At 50.3% G+C, this 14,068-nt stretch overlaps 1 protein-coding gene across 2 annotated transcripts; it reads right to left on the bottom strand.

Moving 5' to 3' along the window:
• Positions 1 to 1,920: 1,920 nt before the first annotated feature.
• Positions 1,921 to 12,094, bottom strand: CCKBR (cholecystokinin B receptor). Of its 2 annotated transcripts, XM_060104702.1 has the most exons (5): positions 11,944 to 12,094; positions 3,519 to 3,770; positions 3,115 to 3,364; positions 2,649 to 2,806; positions 1,921 to 2,459 (listed from the first exon to the last, which is right to left on the bottom strand). In XM_060104702.1, exons 1-5 carry the CDS (start codon positions 12,092 to 12,094, stop codon positions 1,921 to 1,923), a joined length of 1,350 nt encoding a protein of 449 aa, XP_059960685.1. The 2 variants fall into 2 exon arrangements, with proteins under 2 accessions (XP_059960685.1, XP_059960686.1); XM_060104703.1 differs by lacking the exon at positions 3,519 to 3,770.
• Between the last annotated feature and the right edge of the window lie 1,974 nt (positions 12,095 to 14,068).

The following is a 14,068-nucleotide window of genomic DNA, read 5'->3' as shown; positions in this document are numbered from 1 at the left end:
GCCCACCTCCATCTGATGGTCAGCAGGAGTCCAGGCCCCAGCTGGAGGGGCTGACAGTGGGACAGCCTCAACAAGGTGGTCTCTCCTTCAGAAGGGATAGCGGGGCTGGGGGATGGGGAATGCTGCAAGGGCAATGGGCAACCTTATTTCCACCCCCTGGAAAGCTGGCATGAGAGAAAAAGGTCCAATATCTTGCTTTCCACAACTCTGACCAGCTGGGATTCTATTTTTAACCAGTGCTGTCTTAGTTGACAGCTTGGAACAACTTCTCCACCCTTTTCTTCCTTCCTCCTGCCTCTTGCAGCCCAGAGCCCTGTAGAAAGGATGGATGGGAGCATAGTGGGTGGATTTTAGAGATATTATTGGCTGAGAAGCTAATGAGGCTTAAATTTCAGGGCTCCTCATTGCACAGGTCTCTTCCAAAGGCCCTGGTCAGTGTCCTAGCAATTTTGTATCTTTAATTTCACTTTTTTTTTTTCTTAAAAAAGGGCACCCAGTTTTATAAGCTCCAGGCCCCACAGAACTTGGGTCTGTCCCTTGATGGGCACGGTGTCTCTCCCACCTCCAGCTCAGTGCCTACTTCAATAGGATTATTTCTGTCTTGGTCCAATTTATTGTATTACCTTGAGCAGCTTTCTTTCTTGTTCTGGGTCTCAGTTTCCCCAACTGTTACAAGATGAAGTGCCAAGGAGCCCTCTCCCAGCATACCATGCCTCTGTTTATTTATGTATGTCCCCTTGGTGAGGTCATCTGTTCTTCCTGTTTGTCATTATGTGTGTGGAGGGGTGGTATTGCTCTCTCTGTCCCTCTCTGGGGCTGGATAAGTCTTATAGTCAAGAGGGAGGCTGGGCTCTGGGACGCCTATCAAGGTCCAGGCCCCTGTCTCCCCACGCTACCTCTCCTCCTTGCTGCTGGCCAGTAAGGGTGTTTCCATGGGGAAGAGTGCATTAAAAAGTCCCTACTCTTTAATTAATTCTGCATACCTGTCATGTTCTGACCCATGGTGTTTCAAATACACATTGAATAAACTGAGTCTTATCATACACTGCTTCTTCTTTTCATTAAAATTTTAATAAGCATCTATTAATACAGTACCTTAACAATGGTACCAATGTGCACAGGAATCATTATGTGTCATGGATGTCCCACCTCCCAGCCCCACCTCCATTCCAAGCTACTGCATACGACTGTGGTGTGAGGTGGGTCCAGGTTGACCACTCGGAGAGAATTCACACAGCCTCATCTAGACTCAGACCATGGGCTTTTTGGCAGGGGGTCATGCACAGGAGTGAACAGCAGGGGTAGGGACCTGACGGAGAGGACTCTACAAAATCCTGTGCCTCCACGCGTGCCCCGAAAAAGTCCAAAAAGGAAATTAAGGGGGAAGCCAAGTCATTTATTATTTCTTGAAAAAGTTGGGTAAGAGAGGAGGGGAAGGCTTATAGTATTTAACTGGAAAGGAATGAAAGGACTTTTCAGTGCAAAACAGCTTGATGGTCTGGGAAGTGTGAGATTAGGCAGGTTGGTGTTTTCAGTGCTGATTGGGGAAGGGCACGGTGAGGTCAAACTGGGGGCAGCCTGGAGCATCTCAGGAGTCATTCCTGTGCCAGGCTCCAGAGCCCTAAAAGATTCAATGCCATTACTATATGTGTGAGAGGCAAGTCAGCCCCTGTCAGTTTCCACAGTGTAGAGATAGTCCACAGCTAGGGATGCTGTGTCTGTATGTCCAAGGTCAGTGCCATGTCTCTGTGTGCCAGGCTCAGTCCCATATCAAGTGCCTTCTTTCCTGTGTGGGGTAAGCCACCTTTTCCTGTGCATTGGGGTTAGTCAGTCTCTTGTGTCCGTTGGTCTGTGTCTCTTGTGTGTCTGGATGGGGCCAGTCCGTCTGTCCTGCCTCAGCTCCCACTCCCGCTCCACCCCTCAGCCAGGTCCCAGCGTGCTGATGGTGGTGTAGCTCAGCCTGGACAGTGAGGCGATGGAGGGGGTGGGAGGATCCTCGTCCGGTAGAGGTCTGGGGCGAGCTCGCGGAGGCCGAGGACAGCAGCGGGCGCAGGTGTCGAGGCAGGCCTGGCGAAAGCGACGGTGCATGAAGCAGTAGACCAGGGGGTTGACACAGGCAGAGGCGTAGCTTAGCAAGTGGATGAAGGAGATGGGCGCACCCGAAAGGGCGCGATGTGCACCGGGGCCGTCGAAGGCGCGCCACGTGTTGGCGCTGTACACTGGCAACCAACACAGGAAAAAAAGCACAACGATCACCAGTAACATCCGCACCACGCGTTTCTTAGCTAACAGCTTGGCTTGGGCCGGCCGGGTGCAGGATCCTGGCCCAGGCGTGGGTCCGGTCAGAGCGGACATCTCCAGTACAGGCCGGGAGCGCGGAAGCTGCACGTAACAGCCATCGCCGTCCTCACCAGCCAGCCTGGTCTCCGACCCGCAACGCCCGTTCGGGTGGGCAGGACCTGAGCACAGACGGTGGGCGGTCAGAACAGAAGGCTGAGTTCTCCAAACCCCAGCAGTCTCCCCCCACCCCCCCTTCCATTTCCAGTCTCTCTTCCTACTCACACACCTTTCCGCCCCACCCACTTTATGTCCCGCCTCTTCCCAAAGTCCCGCCCCTCCTGGATTTCACCCACCTCTTCCGGTCCCACCGGGCAGTCCTCCTTGACTTCCGACTCGGCTCTGGCTCTCGCTGTCACTGTCACCGTCAAAGCGAAGCCCTAAGTAGAGCTCGCGGGAGATAAGCCCGTAGGCCACCGCCATAACCACCCCGGGCACGAAAAACAAGAGCAGGAGCAGCAGTACCGACCTAGAGACAGAGCACAGACCAATCGCGCGGGTCTCTGTCCAGCTATAATCACAGATGGAGGAAGACGCAAGGGTTGACGTTTCTAGGGCTGGTGACCAGGCCCCAGAGGTAGAAGTAGGATTGGGGTATGTGGCCGGGAAGGGTTAGAGAACTGGGGAGAAGCCCCGAATGGGAATCCCAGGGTGGTGGGAAAGGCAATTGTAGTGGTAATTGTTAGAGCAGCTGGAGGGAGATTCTGGGTAATGCTCGTGAGTATCTGATGGAGATGGAGAAGGGAATTCCCAGGAATGGGTTATAGGGACCCTCACCAGGTTTGGCGAACTCGCGCACTGGGCCACCGATGCATGCATTGCAGCACACGAGGTCCCGCTGGCTGCACGGCAGTGTACACCGGGTAGGGCACCATGAGCAGTCCGGACAGCATCCACGTGGCTACGATCACTCGAGCCGCGTGTGAGCGCGTCTGCCACACACGCGCCTGCAGTGGTCGGCAGATGGCGCTGTACCGCTCCAGGGCGATGGCCACGAGGCTTAGCGTGGATACGCTCACAGACACGCCTAGCAAGGGAAGAGGAAGGGGTCACCTAGGAAACTTGTACTACACACTCACCAGTGTGACTTCCATACCCGCTGACGGAGAAAGACCCTCTACATACGGCAAGGACTTTAGAAGAGGAGAGGGGCAAGGGAGGCAGGTCAGTTGTTCACATACCCATGAAATAGGAAACCGCCTTGCAGACGACAGTGCCAAAGATAAATGTGCCCATGAGATTGGGCAGGAGGGTGAAGGGCATGCAAGCCACGGCCAGCAGGAGGTCGCTGACTGCCAGGGAGAGCAGGAAGGCGTTGGTGACGGTCCTCAGACGGCGGCTGAGTCCCAGGACCACGATGATGAGCACATTTCCTCCGACACTCATCAGAAAGATCACAGCGTAGAGGGTGACCCTAATGGCCAGCTCCAATTCTGGGTAGGAAAAAGGGGAGGTGGCAGTAGGAGTCCTGGCCCCCACTCAGCCCGGCTCTCCAATTTCACTTATCCCCAGTCCTCCAACCCCCACTACCCAGCCAGATCCCCTGCTTTCCAAATCCCCGCCCCTGCCCCCCAACCCCAACGACCCACTCAGTAAATGGTGAACTTGAATCCTTTACCCTTCTAACCCCTGGAGGCCTAGTTAAAGTGGCCTAACTCAACTCTTCCTTAAGAAAGCCTGTCCCTTCTCAAGCTTTGTTCCCAATCCTTCCTTCTCTTTGCAGCCAAACTTCTTGAAAAGATTATTTCCATCTTTTCATTCACCTCCCAATCTGTTACAATCCAGTGACCTGTTCCCCCATTACTGTTTGCACACTTCTCAAGGTTACTGAGCTTTAACTGCTAAATCCAAAGGTCTCTTCTCAGCTTATTCTACTTGACCTCCCGGCAGCATTCGACCCAGTTGACCACCCACTATCTTTTGAAAGCAGGTCCGAGCATGTCTTCATTGTCTTAAAAAACAACAATGACAACAAAACAAACAAACAAAAAGACCCTTCACCTACTCTCACCTGTCTGCAACCCTTTAGCTTGTCATCCAGATTCTCCCAGAACTGCCCTCTTCCTCCTCCCACTTCCTCCCTACAATGCACCCAACTTAAGTCACCGCATGACTCAGTTTCTGGAAGACATCGTGTGCACTCATGATTCTCTCCTTTGCTCATGTCAGTTTCTCAGCCTAGAATGCTCTTTCACTGCCTGCCCCATCCTCCCGACTATTAATACCTCCCCCCCATTAATGACTTTCAATAACGAACTTGTTCTCTGTTATCTGGTAAATTCCTATTCACCATTGTCTTTCAAGACTCAGACAGACTGCCGCCTCCTCTGTTAGGCCTTTCTGGACACCTTATTTGGAGCTAATCTCCCCTTCCTCTGACCATGCATGTTCCCTACACATCTGTTAGAATGGTTTTTACTTTCTGTCTTATATTTTAATTATCTATAAACATTCATTCTCACTCCACAAGCATTTACAGAGGACTCCCTTTATACCAGACCCTGGAGACAAACAGGACATGGCAAATGCCCTGTGAGCTCTCATCTGAGAGCTCCCAGTCTAGAGGGAAACTCAGATGTGTAAACAGATAATTGTCACATGGTGTGATAAGGAGTGAGGTTGAGGAATACACAGAGTGCTCTGGGAGCTCACAGGAGGGACATGTGGTGTTGCTGGGCTAGACAAAGGGCTGACCCCATTCATCTTTGTCATTGCCTGTTGGGAGAAGGATTCATCATTGGGCTTCCATATCACAGCCAAGCAAACCCAGACAAAATTGAATAGAATTAAATTAAACTGGACCCAGTCACCCATGGCCTCAGCATGAGGGAGACTGGAGCTTGGAGGGAGAGAGGGCAGGGACAGAGCCTGACAAGTTGGGGGAAGGGAAGGGCCCAGAGCTGCAGGGCCCTTTTTCATAGCCCCATACTTTGGCTGACTTTGGCCAGAGCTCCCAAATTACACTGTTTTCTCATAACAATAGTTTGTACTTATTCAGAAGTTGTTGTAGACTTCGAGTAAGTGCTACTTACAAGAGATCCCCTAACTGAACTCAGCAGTGATATTACTTGTTCAGAGCACCCAGTAAGCTAGGAGCCGATTCAGAATAGAAGCCAGTCTCTAGATCTCTAAAATGCTTTGCCTTCTACCGCATCCTCCCTTCTCTGTCATTCATGATGCTGTCCCCCCCATACTCTACCATGGCATTTCTCACTGTATTATTCTGTTCATTTTCTATCTCCACCGCTAGACTATGAGCTCTTGAGCACAAGGGCAATGCCCAATCATGTTCTCCAGCATGTCCCTAGCATTTGGCATAATGTCCCCTGCACAGGAGCTGTGAACACCTGCTTGCTGATGAATCTTAAATGGATCTCTGTCACTCTCCACATAAATGAACCTGCTCTGTCCCTCCTCATCCACCTTTCACCTCTGTGCTTCTAAAGCTCCAGCATGCGCTCTCCTTGCTGCCTCTGTCTCTTTAGAGACCCATGTTGGAGGATTTTGTTGGTGGAGGGGAGGGGGCAAATGACAGGCTGTGATTTTGGATGTGTTACTTTTACTATTATATACAAACCACCTGTGTCTCATTTAGAAGCTGGGCCCCTCTCTGCAGGGAAGGCTTATGGACGGTTTATGTGTGACAATTTGAGGTGTACATGTGTGTGTGTAGGGGGGCCACGCCGTGGGGCTTGAAGGATCTTAGTTCCCGTCCAGGGATCGAACCCGGGCCCTGGCAGTGATGGAGCTGAGTCCTAACCACTGGACCACCAGGGAAGTCCCTCTCTTCAAATAGTTCTTGATTCAATAACCACACCTCAAGTTTGTACGGCACTCTAAACTGTGAAAAGCACATTTCTCATTCATTCATCTGGCTAATGGATCTCGCATGTATCCTTGAACTTGGCTAACTGTGGTGTAGCTGAAAGATGGGGCTAGGCCCTCTATTATGAAGTTCCCAATCTGTGTGGGGACCTCTGAAAACTAGAGGACAAAGTCCCAGTAAAAATGACCAGCAACTGTGCAATGCTTTGCTGTTTAACTGGGCACTTCCAGCTGTTACTTTATTTCCAGCCATCACCATCTCTCTAAGTCTTTGCTGTTGAACAGTTAGGAGATGTGAAAAGGCTAAGTAAAAGCAATCTTAGAGCTAGGGATCTTGGGAAAGGCAGGGAAGGATAAATAGGTGGAGCACAGGGGACTTTTAGGGCAGTGAAACTATTCTATATGGTACTGTAATGGTGCATAAATGTCATTATACATTTCTGAAAACCCATAGAACATACAACACAAAGAGTGAACCGTAATGTAAACTATGGAATTCAGTTAATAATGTATCAATATTGGCTCATCAATTGTAACAAATATACTACACTAATGCAGGATGTTAAGAACAGGGGAAACTCTGTGTGTGTGTGTGTATATATGCATCCATGTATGTTTGTGTGGTGGCATATGAATGACCACAGTGGCTTCAGGGGTGGCAGAATGGGAGATGCACCTCCTAGGGTACCTAGTGCCTTGACAGTCTATCTGTGGGCATCCTTCTGCTGGGGATGAGAGGAGAGCAGAAATCAGACCAGGGGACTCAGAAGACTGGGACAGTTCAGTTCTGCTTCTGGGGTCTAGAGGATCTACATGTGTTCTGTCCAGATGATGGCAGAGAAGTGTGGGTACAAAAATCCAGATGACGTGACATGAAACAAAAACAGGCTTTTCTAAGAAAGGATTCCACAGAACACTGAAGCTGCTGATGCCTCAAATCCTGCCATTCACTGGTGTGTTGGATCTGGTCACCCATCACTCAGGCATCAAAGTAGTACCCATGCCTCTGTGGTGAGCATGGATAGCATCTAGCTGATTGTGGGTAACAGCTGGGTGATGGGGACATCCACATGTTAATGGATTCTAACTGAGGGGGCAGAAATAATATGCAGGGTGTGTATGTAGGTAAGATCAGAGTGAGCATTGGGTAATACTTTAGTCTTGGAGCTGATATCTGGGTGGGTGAGAGTAACACATATTTCTGTAGGCAATATCTGGAGAAGGGTAACAGCTACATGTCTCTAGGTGATATCTGATTGAGTGTGGGTTGCCTGTAAGTTTAGGCAATATCTGAATAAGTGTTATAACATTTGAATGAGCCACGGTCTGCAGATAACATCTCATTCTGTAAGTAACATCTTCAGGAAGCATGGGTTACATTCAGAGGTCTGTATGTGAATAGGGGAATATCCAACTGATGGTGATCATAGCTGACTGAGCAGAAGTAATATGCAACTATATGTGGGCAATATTTAAGTGAGTGTGAATATGAAATATTAACAGATTAAGATGTTAATCTTATTGAGTAAAATAGCTGAGCACCTGAGCGAACATAGGTAGTATTTGAGTCTTTGCGGGTAATATCCGAATATGTAAGAGTAATATCTATGACTTTATGGGTAATATCTGGAGAAGGGTTACTTAAGTGAGCATGGGTAATATTTGATTGTATGTGGATAATAATAAAAGCAAGTGTGTTTGATGGATGAGTAACATCTGAGTGACAGTCGGCAATATTAAAGTGAGTGTGGGTGACATCTGCTTTTCTGTGGGTAGCATCTGAGTGAACATGGGTAACGTTCAAGTCTATGTGGATTATATCAGAATAATGTGAGTAACATCCATATTTCTATTGGTAACACTGGAATGAGCCTGGGTAAGATGCGTCTGTCGGGGTAACAGCTGAGTGAGTGTGGCTAACAGAGTCTCTGTGGGTAGCTTCTGACTGCCAGGTGTTACATCCAAATGTATGTGGGCAGCAACGTCTAGATGACTTGTGCTCTGAATCACTTCACATTCTGCTTTCTCAAGGTCCCTTACTCTATTAGCTAGCCCTGCTATCTTTTGCACTTCAACCTTCCTCTCTCGGCCCATTCCCCATCAACATTTTTAAAATGGCCTTCTCTCTACAACACATACACACTCAAAAGACAAACTATGCATGAGCGCGTGCATGCTCACACACGCACACGCACACACACCCTTCCTCAGCCCCATGTTATCCTCCTCAGCCCCATGTTATTTCTAGCACTATCCTGTTTTCTCTTTGTCTCTCTCTCTCTCCCTACCAAACTTCTGGAAACTTTTATCTGCACACCTTGGTTCACTTCTTATAACCCCTCCCCCATGGCCCAAACTTTTACCAACTGTAGCCACCCCCTAACACCCACAGCTCCTCCTAAGACTTCCTTGTTATTGAATCGGAAGGATGCTGTTATGACCTTATCTGACTTATATGGGCAGCATTTGACATCACTTCTCCCACTCTGCTTGAAACTTCCTTTTTTCCTTGCCTTCTTGTCTCTCTGATGGTCTCATCTAGATCTACTTCATGGACTCTCCTTCCTCTGCTTGGCTTTTAAAAATTGGTCTTCCCATGCAGATGGCCAAGAGACACATGAAAAGATGCTCAACATCACTAATTATTAGAGAAATGCAAATCAAAACTACAATGAGGTATCACCTCACACCGGTTAGAATGGGCATCATCAGAGAATCTACAAACAAGAAATGCTGGAGAGGGTGTGGAGAAAAGGGAACCCTCTTGCACTGTTGGTGGGAATGTAAATTGATACAGCCACTATGGAGAACAGTATAGAGGTTCCTTAAAAAACTAAAAATAGAACTAACCATATGACCCAGCAATCCCACTCCTGGGCATATACCCAGAGAAAACCACAATTCAAAAAGACACGTGCACCCCAATGTTCATAGCAGCACTATTTACAATAGCCAGGACATGGAAGCAACCTAGATGCCCATCGACAGATGAATGGGTAAAGAAGATGTGGTACATATATACAATGGAATATTACTCAGCCATAAAAAAGAACAAAATTGGGTCATTTGTAGAGACATGGATGGACCTAGAGACTGTCATACAGAGTGAAGTAAGTCAGAAAGAGAAAAACAAGTATCATATATCAACGTGGAATCTAGAAAAATGGTACAGATGAACCAGTTTGCAAGGCAGAAATAGAGACACAGATGTAGAGAACAAATGTATGGACACGGAAGGGGGAAAGCGGGGCTGGGTGGTGGTGGGATGAACTGGGAGATTGGCATTGACATATATATGCTAATATGTTTAAAATAGATAACTAATAAGAACCTGCTGTATAAAAATAAATAGATAAATAACAATTTTTAAAAAATTGGTCTTCTTCAGGGTCCTGTCCCAGGACCTCTTTTTTTTTTCCCCATCTGACACAATCTCTGTATGATTTAATCTGTTCTCATGGCTTCCGTTACCACCTCTAGACAAACACCTTTCAAGTTTGTATTTCTAGCTCATACCTCTCCCCTATGTTCCAGACCCTTGGATTCAACAGTTTACTGGGTAACTCCACTTGGATATTTTACCAGCATTTAAACTCAGTGGGTTCCAAATTGAATGTATAATCTCCTTCAAACCTGTTTCTGTTCCTTTCTTATCCTTCTCATTATACAGCACCAACATCCATCCAATTGTCTAAGCCAGAAACCTAGATGTCATCCCTTGACCTCTTCCTCCCTCTCCATTTTTAATAAATCATCAAGTTCTGTTGATTTCACTTCCAGAAGTGCCTGTCAAATCCAATTCTCTCCATCCCCATTGCCAGTAGCTTAGTCTACGCCAGCATCATCTTTCATCAGGACCAATGTAATATAATAGCCTTCTAAAGGATGCTCCTCTCTCCATTGGATTGTCCTCCAATCCATCCTCTTTAATACAGAACTAATCCTGGCAGTACTACTGAACCTTTCAGTAGTTCCCATTGCCCTCAGGATAAAATCCATACTCCTTAGACAAGGTCCATTAGGCTCTGTAAACCCTTTAGGCTGGTCTTCATCTTGAGTGTTCATTATTCCTCTCTTATGGTACATGTCTCAGGCACACAGAAGCTATGACACACTGAATGAAAGGGCCATGGCCTTAAACTCTGGCTGTTTACACATACTGGTCCTCTGCTTGAGATGCTTTTTGCTTTTTCTGCCCCTTCACTTGGCTGGCTTTCCCTCAGCTTTTTAATTTTTATTTCAATTTAGCCTTCACCTCCTCAGGAGGCCAACTCTGATTCCTAAGCCTAGGCTAGGCTAGATAGAGGTGCTCGTCTTCTGTGTTCCCACATCCCTCTCAAGGCACTTCCCACTCTGTACGGCAATTCTCTGCTTACTTGTCCTTCTCCCCCACTGAACTGTGAGCTCCATGAAGTAGGAGCTGTGTCAGTTTTGTTCTACTCCTGTCCTTAGTGCTTAGCACAATCTCTGGCTCCATAAATATTTGTTGAGTGAAAGAATCTGGGTGTAACAATGAGAGAGTGTGTGACAACTGGTCTGAGAATGCATGCAATATTTTATGGGGGTAAATAAATACTTGAATTGCAATTTATTCCCATTTTCTCTTCTAGAGCTTGGAATAATTTCCTTGTGCTTAACACTGTTCCCTCTCCTGGAATCCCACTTCTTCCTTTTCTGCCTACTGAACTCCGACTTCAAGGTTCCCTCTGTGAAGTTTTCAGACCCCATCTCCTTTGGGTGCCCAGAGTTTGGTCCCTCTTGTGGGAATCCCAATTCTGACTGTGATTTTCCCATTGGTTTTTGTCTCCCGCTTGCACTGGAGATGACAGTCCAGACCGGGTTTAGTTCAGCCCTGTGTACCCGGAACCTAGCCCAGAGACTATAATAGCAGGTGGCCAGTAACCATCTAAGGAAAGGGAAGAATAAGACTTGAGCTGGGTCGTTGAGAAAATGTGGACGTTGGCTGATGGGAGGAATGAAAGTCACTTTGGGGACTGGGTGAGTGGAAGCAGTCTGGTGGTGAGGGGGAGAAGGTGGCACAAAGGGGTGGGATGATGAATGGGGCAGCCAGGCTCTAGGAGGCTGAAACCTAAGGAGAGGCACGTTGGAGAGGGGGCTTGGAAGGGACCTGGAGGCATTACTTGGAGACAGCGAAAGAGGGAGGGTATAGACCCTTGAGAAAAACTTCAACTTGGGAGGCAAAGGGATCTGAGGAAATGGAGGCAGGCAGCTCTAGAGAGCAGCCCCTCAGCCCAATGTCCAGCCTGATTCAGGTTAGAGGATCTCTTTTGGGAAGGCAGGGGGTTGGGTGGGGGACACAGGAGATTATAACGCTAACTTCCCATTCGGGTCTTCCAGAGTGCCCCTTCCCCAACCAGGCCCCTTCCTTCCCCCAATTTTGCCTTCCTTCCTTTCTTTCCTTCCCCACTGTGGCTCCGTGAACTGGCTGCAAAAGGAAAGGAGAGACCTGGGAGGATTGGCCAGAGGAGGTCCTTGTCTTCCCACCGTCTCTGTCTAGGAGGCGGCTGTGTGTTGGGGGTGACCGGGAGCTCTGGGGGTGGTCAGGGGACCAGGGTGTGAAGGGGCTCTGACCAGGTAGTGTGAAGCTGCAATGGAGTTTTATGAGCTGTGGGGGACACATGCGTCAGGGGAGCTGTTTGGGGACAGACGGAGTACTATGAAGGGATAGCGTGGGCGTTTGGGGAAGCAGTGGGGGCCTCTGTGAGTGTTGCGGGGTGCAGTGAGAAGGAGCTCGTGGACGGGGCTCAGGGAGGCACCCACCTCGTGTCCCGGCTCCGCGGATGCGCGGGGGCTCACAGCTGAGGTTGCCGGTGCCGCTGCCGTTGAGGAGGGGGCCCCCCGGGCGGCACAGGGAAGCCGCCGGCCCGGGTCCGTATCCCGGCACGCTCCGGTTCGGCTTCAGCAGCTCCATGGCCCCGGCCCATCCGCTGCCCCCTGCGCTCGGCCGGGCCGGCTCCCCGCAGCGGATCCACCTGCTCCCGCGGAGATTCCGGCTGAGACTCCCGCCCCGCCTGGTTCCCGCCCCCAACCCCGGCCCCCGCCCCTCCGCTCCTCCTCTCCTAGCCCCGCCTCGGCTCGCCTCCCTCCCAGGCTCGGGTCCGCCTCGGTCCTGCCAGGTGACTCTCCGCCCCCCTCTCCTGCTCCGGACCTACTGGTCCTCCCACCCCCGACCCCCACGACTGTCCTCGCCCCCTCCCTAGATCTCTGCGGTCTTCTCTTAGAGATTTCCTTCCCGCCCACTCCCCTTCGCCAGCGTCCCGGTTCCGGAGAATTCTCGGGAGCCTCCGTGTGTGTGTGTGTGTGTGTGTGTGTGTGTGTGTGTGTGTGTGTGTGTGTGTGTGTGTGTGTGTGTGTGTGTGTGTGTGTTGGTGAGGGTTGGGGACAGGTTAGGAGTGGATGGAGAGGTTGTGAGGAGGGAGGTTGGGCAAGGAGCGAGCGTAAGAGGGACGGGGTAGATAGAGCCCGGCTGCCGCGGGGTCTAGCATCTTTCCCTGGTGGGTCGGGGAACGTGGAGACGGGGCCGCATGCTGGGATCCCTGGCTGCAGCGCAGATGCCTTAGCCCGCGCGGAGCGCCACGGGTTCCCTACTTTGCCGCAGGGGCCGCAGTGACCGCGACACCATCTCTGGTAGCTCCCTGCAGCTCCTCGCCTCGGGGCTGGGGTAGCTTCCGCATCCTCACCTCTTACCTCAGGCGCAGCACCCACGCTTCCACCCGAAGCGCTCAAGGAACCCTCCTCAGCGGGCAAGGATGGGGAAGGGACAGCATTTCCCCCTGGGGAACCCTGGCAGGGGAAAAGGGCTGCCTGGACGAAGAGTGACTTGGGGGTTGAGGGGCGGCCGGGGTAGTGGTGAGAACTGCCTGGGATAAACAGGAGTGGGTATGCTTCTGTTCCCAGACCAGCACAGGCATAACCCGGGAGGAGGCAGCTGGCTTTCTCTGTGGTCTCCAGGCAGCGCCCACCCTCAGCACCCGACACACTGACGCTCCCTGTTTGTTCTCAGCGCAGGTGGAGCAGCCTGTGCAGGGCGTCAGGTTCCCACGGGAGGGGGCTGGAAGGGGCTGGAGCACCCGAATGCAGCGGGGACAAAACTGAAGGGGGCATGCGCAGGGCCTGTGCTAGGTTCCTTGGGCCGGACTTGCCTCCTCTAATGGTTCAGCCCTGCTTGATGTCATTCTTCTCTATTCCAAAGAAACTCTGATATGACCTGGAATTCCATTCTCTGGCCTCCAGCAGTAGCTGTCAGAGGTGGGAGTTATCGGTCAAAGAGAACATTAGACTGGGGATGAGGTCTGAGTTTATGGGGAATTCAGAGACGCTTAGCCAATCAGTCTTCTGGAGAGAACCTGGTCCAGCTAGCACTGAGTTTATAAGGGATGAGACACTGAAGGAGGATTTAAGCCTGAGGTCAGTGGGAATGTTGTCAACCGCCCCCCTCCCCCTTCTCCTGGCACTACCTGCCTTCCCCACCATAGCAGCCTGATTTGCTGTTTGTTCAGCTCCAGCACAGGTGAGGCCTCAGATAACCTGCTGGACTTTTCCCACACTGGATGAGGGTAAGGTGTGGGAGCAGGGAAGCAAAGGAAATGTAGGGGAAAGGGGAGTGGAAATAGGAGAAGTAGATGGGCATTTACTTATTCAGCAAAGTATGTGCCAGATATAGGGCTGTACACTAGCTGTCCGATACGGTCTGTGCCTGAGTAGCTCCCAAGCGAGTGGGGGAAAATTACAGGTAAGCCAATGATGACAACATACGGTCATAAGTGCATCCATCAAGATGCACAAATCGGAAATTTACAAATCATCCTGAATGCCTTACTCCCTTATGCTCCTGCACCCCTGTGGTGGAGGCTGTGACGAAAAGCCCAGACTCCTGCCGAAAAAT

This window comes from Mesoplodon densirostris, chromosome 7 (genome assembly GCF_025265405.1).
Source record: "Mesoplodon densirostris isolate mMesDen1 chromosome 7, mMesDen1 primary haplotype, whole genome shotgun sequence".
NCBI classification, from domain to species: Eukaryota; Metazoa; Chordata; class Mammalia; order Artiodactyla; family Ziphiidae; genus Mesoplodon; species Mesoplodon densirostris.
Note: the sequence above shows the minus strand (reverse complement) of the source record. Positions and strands in the feature narration are given on the sequence as shown.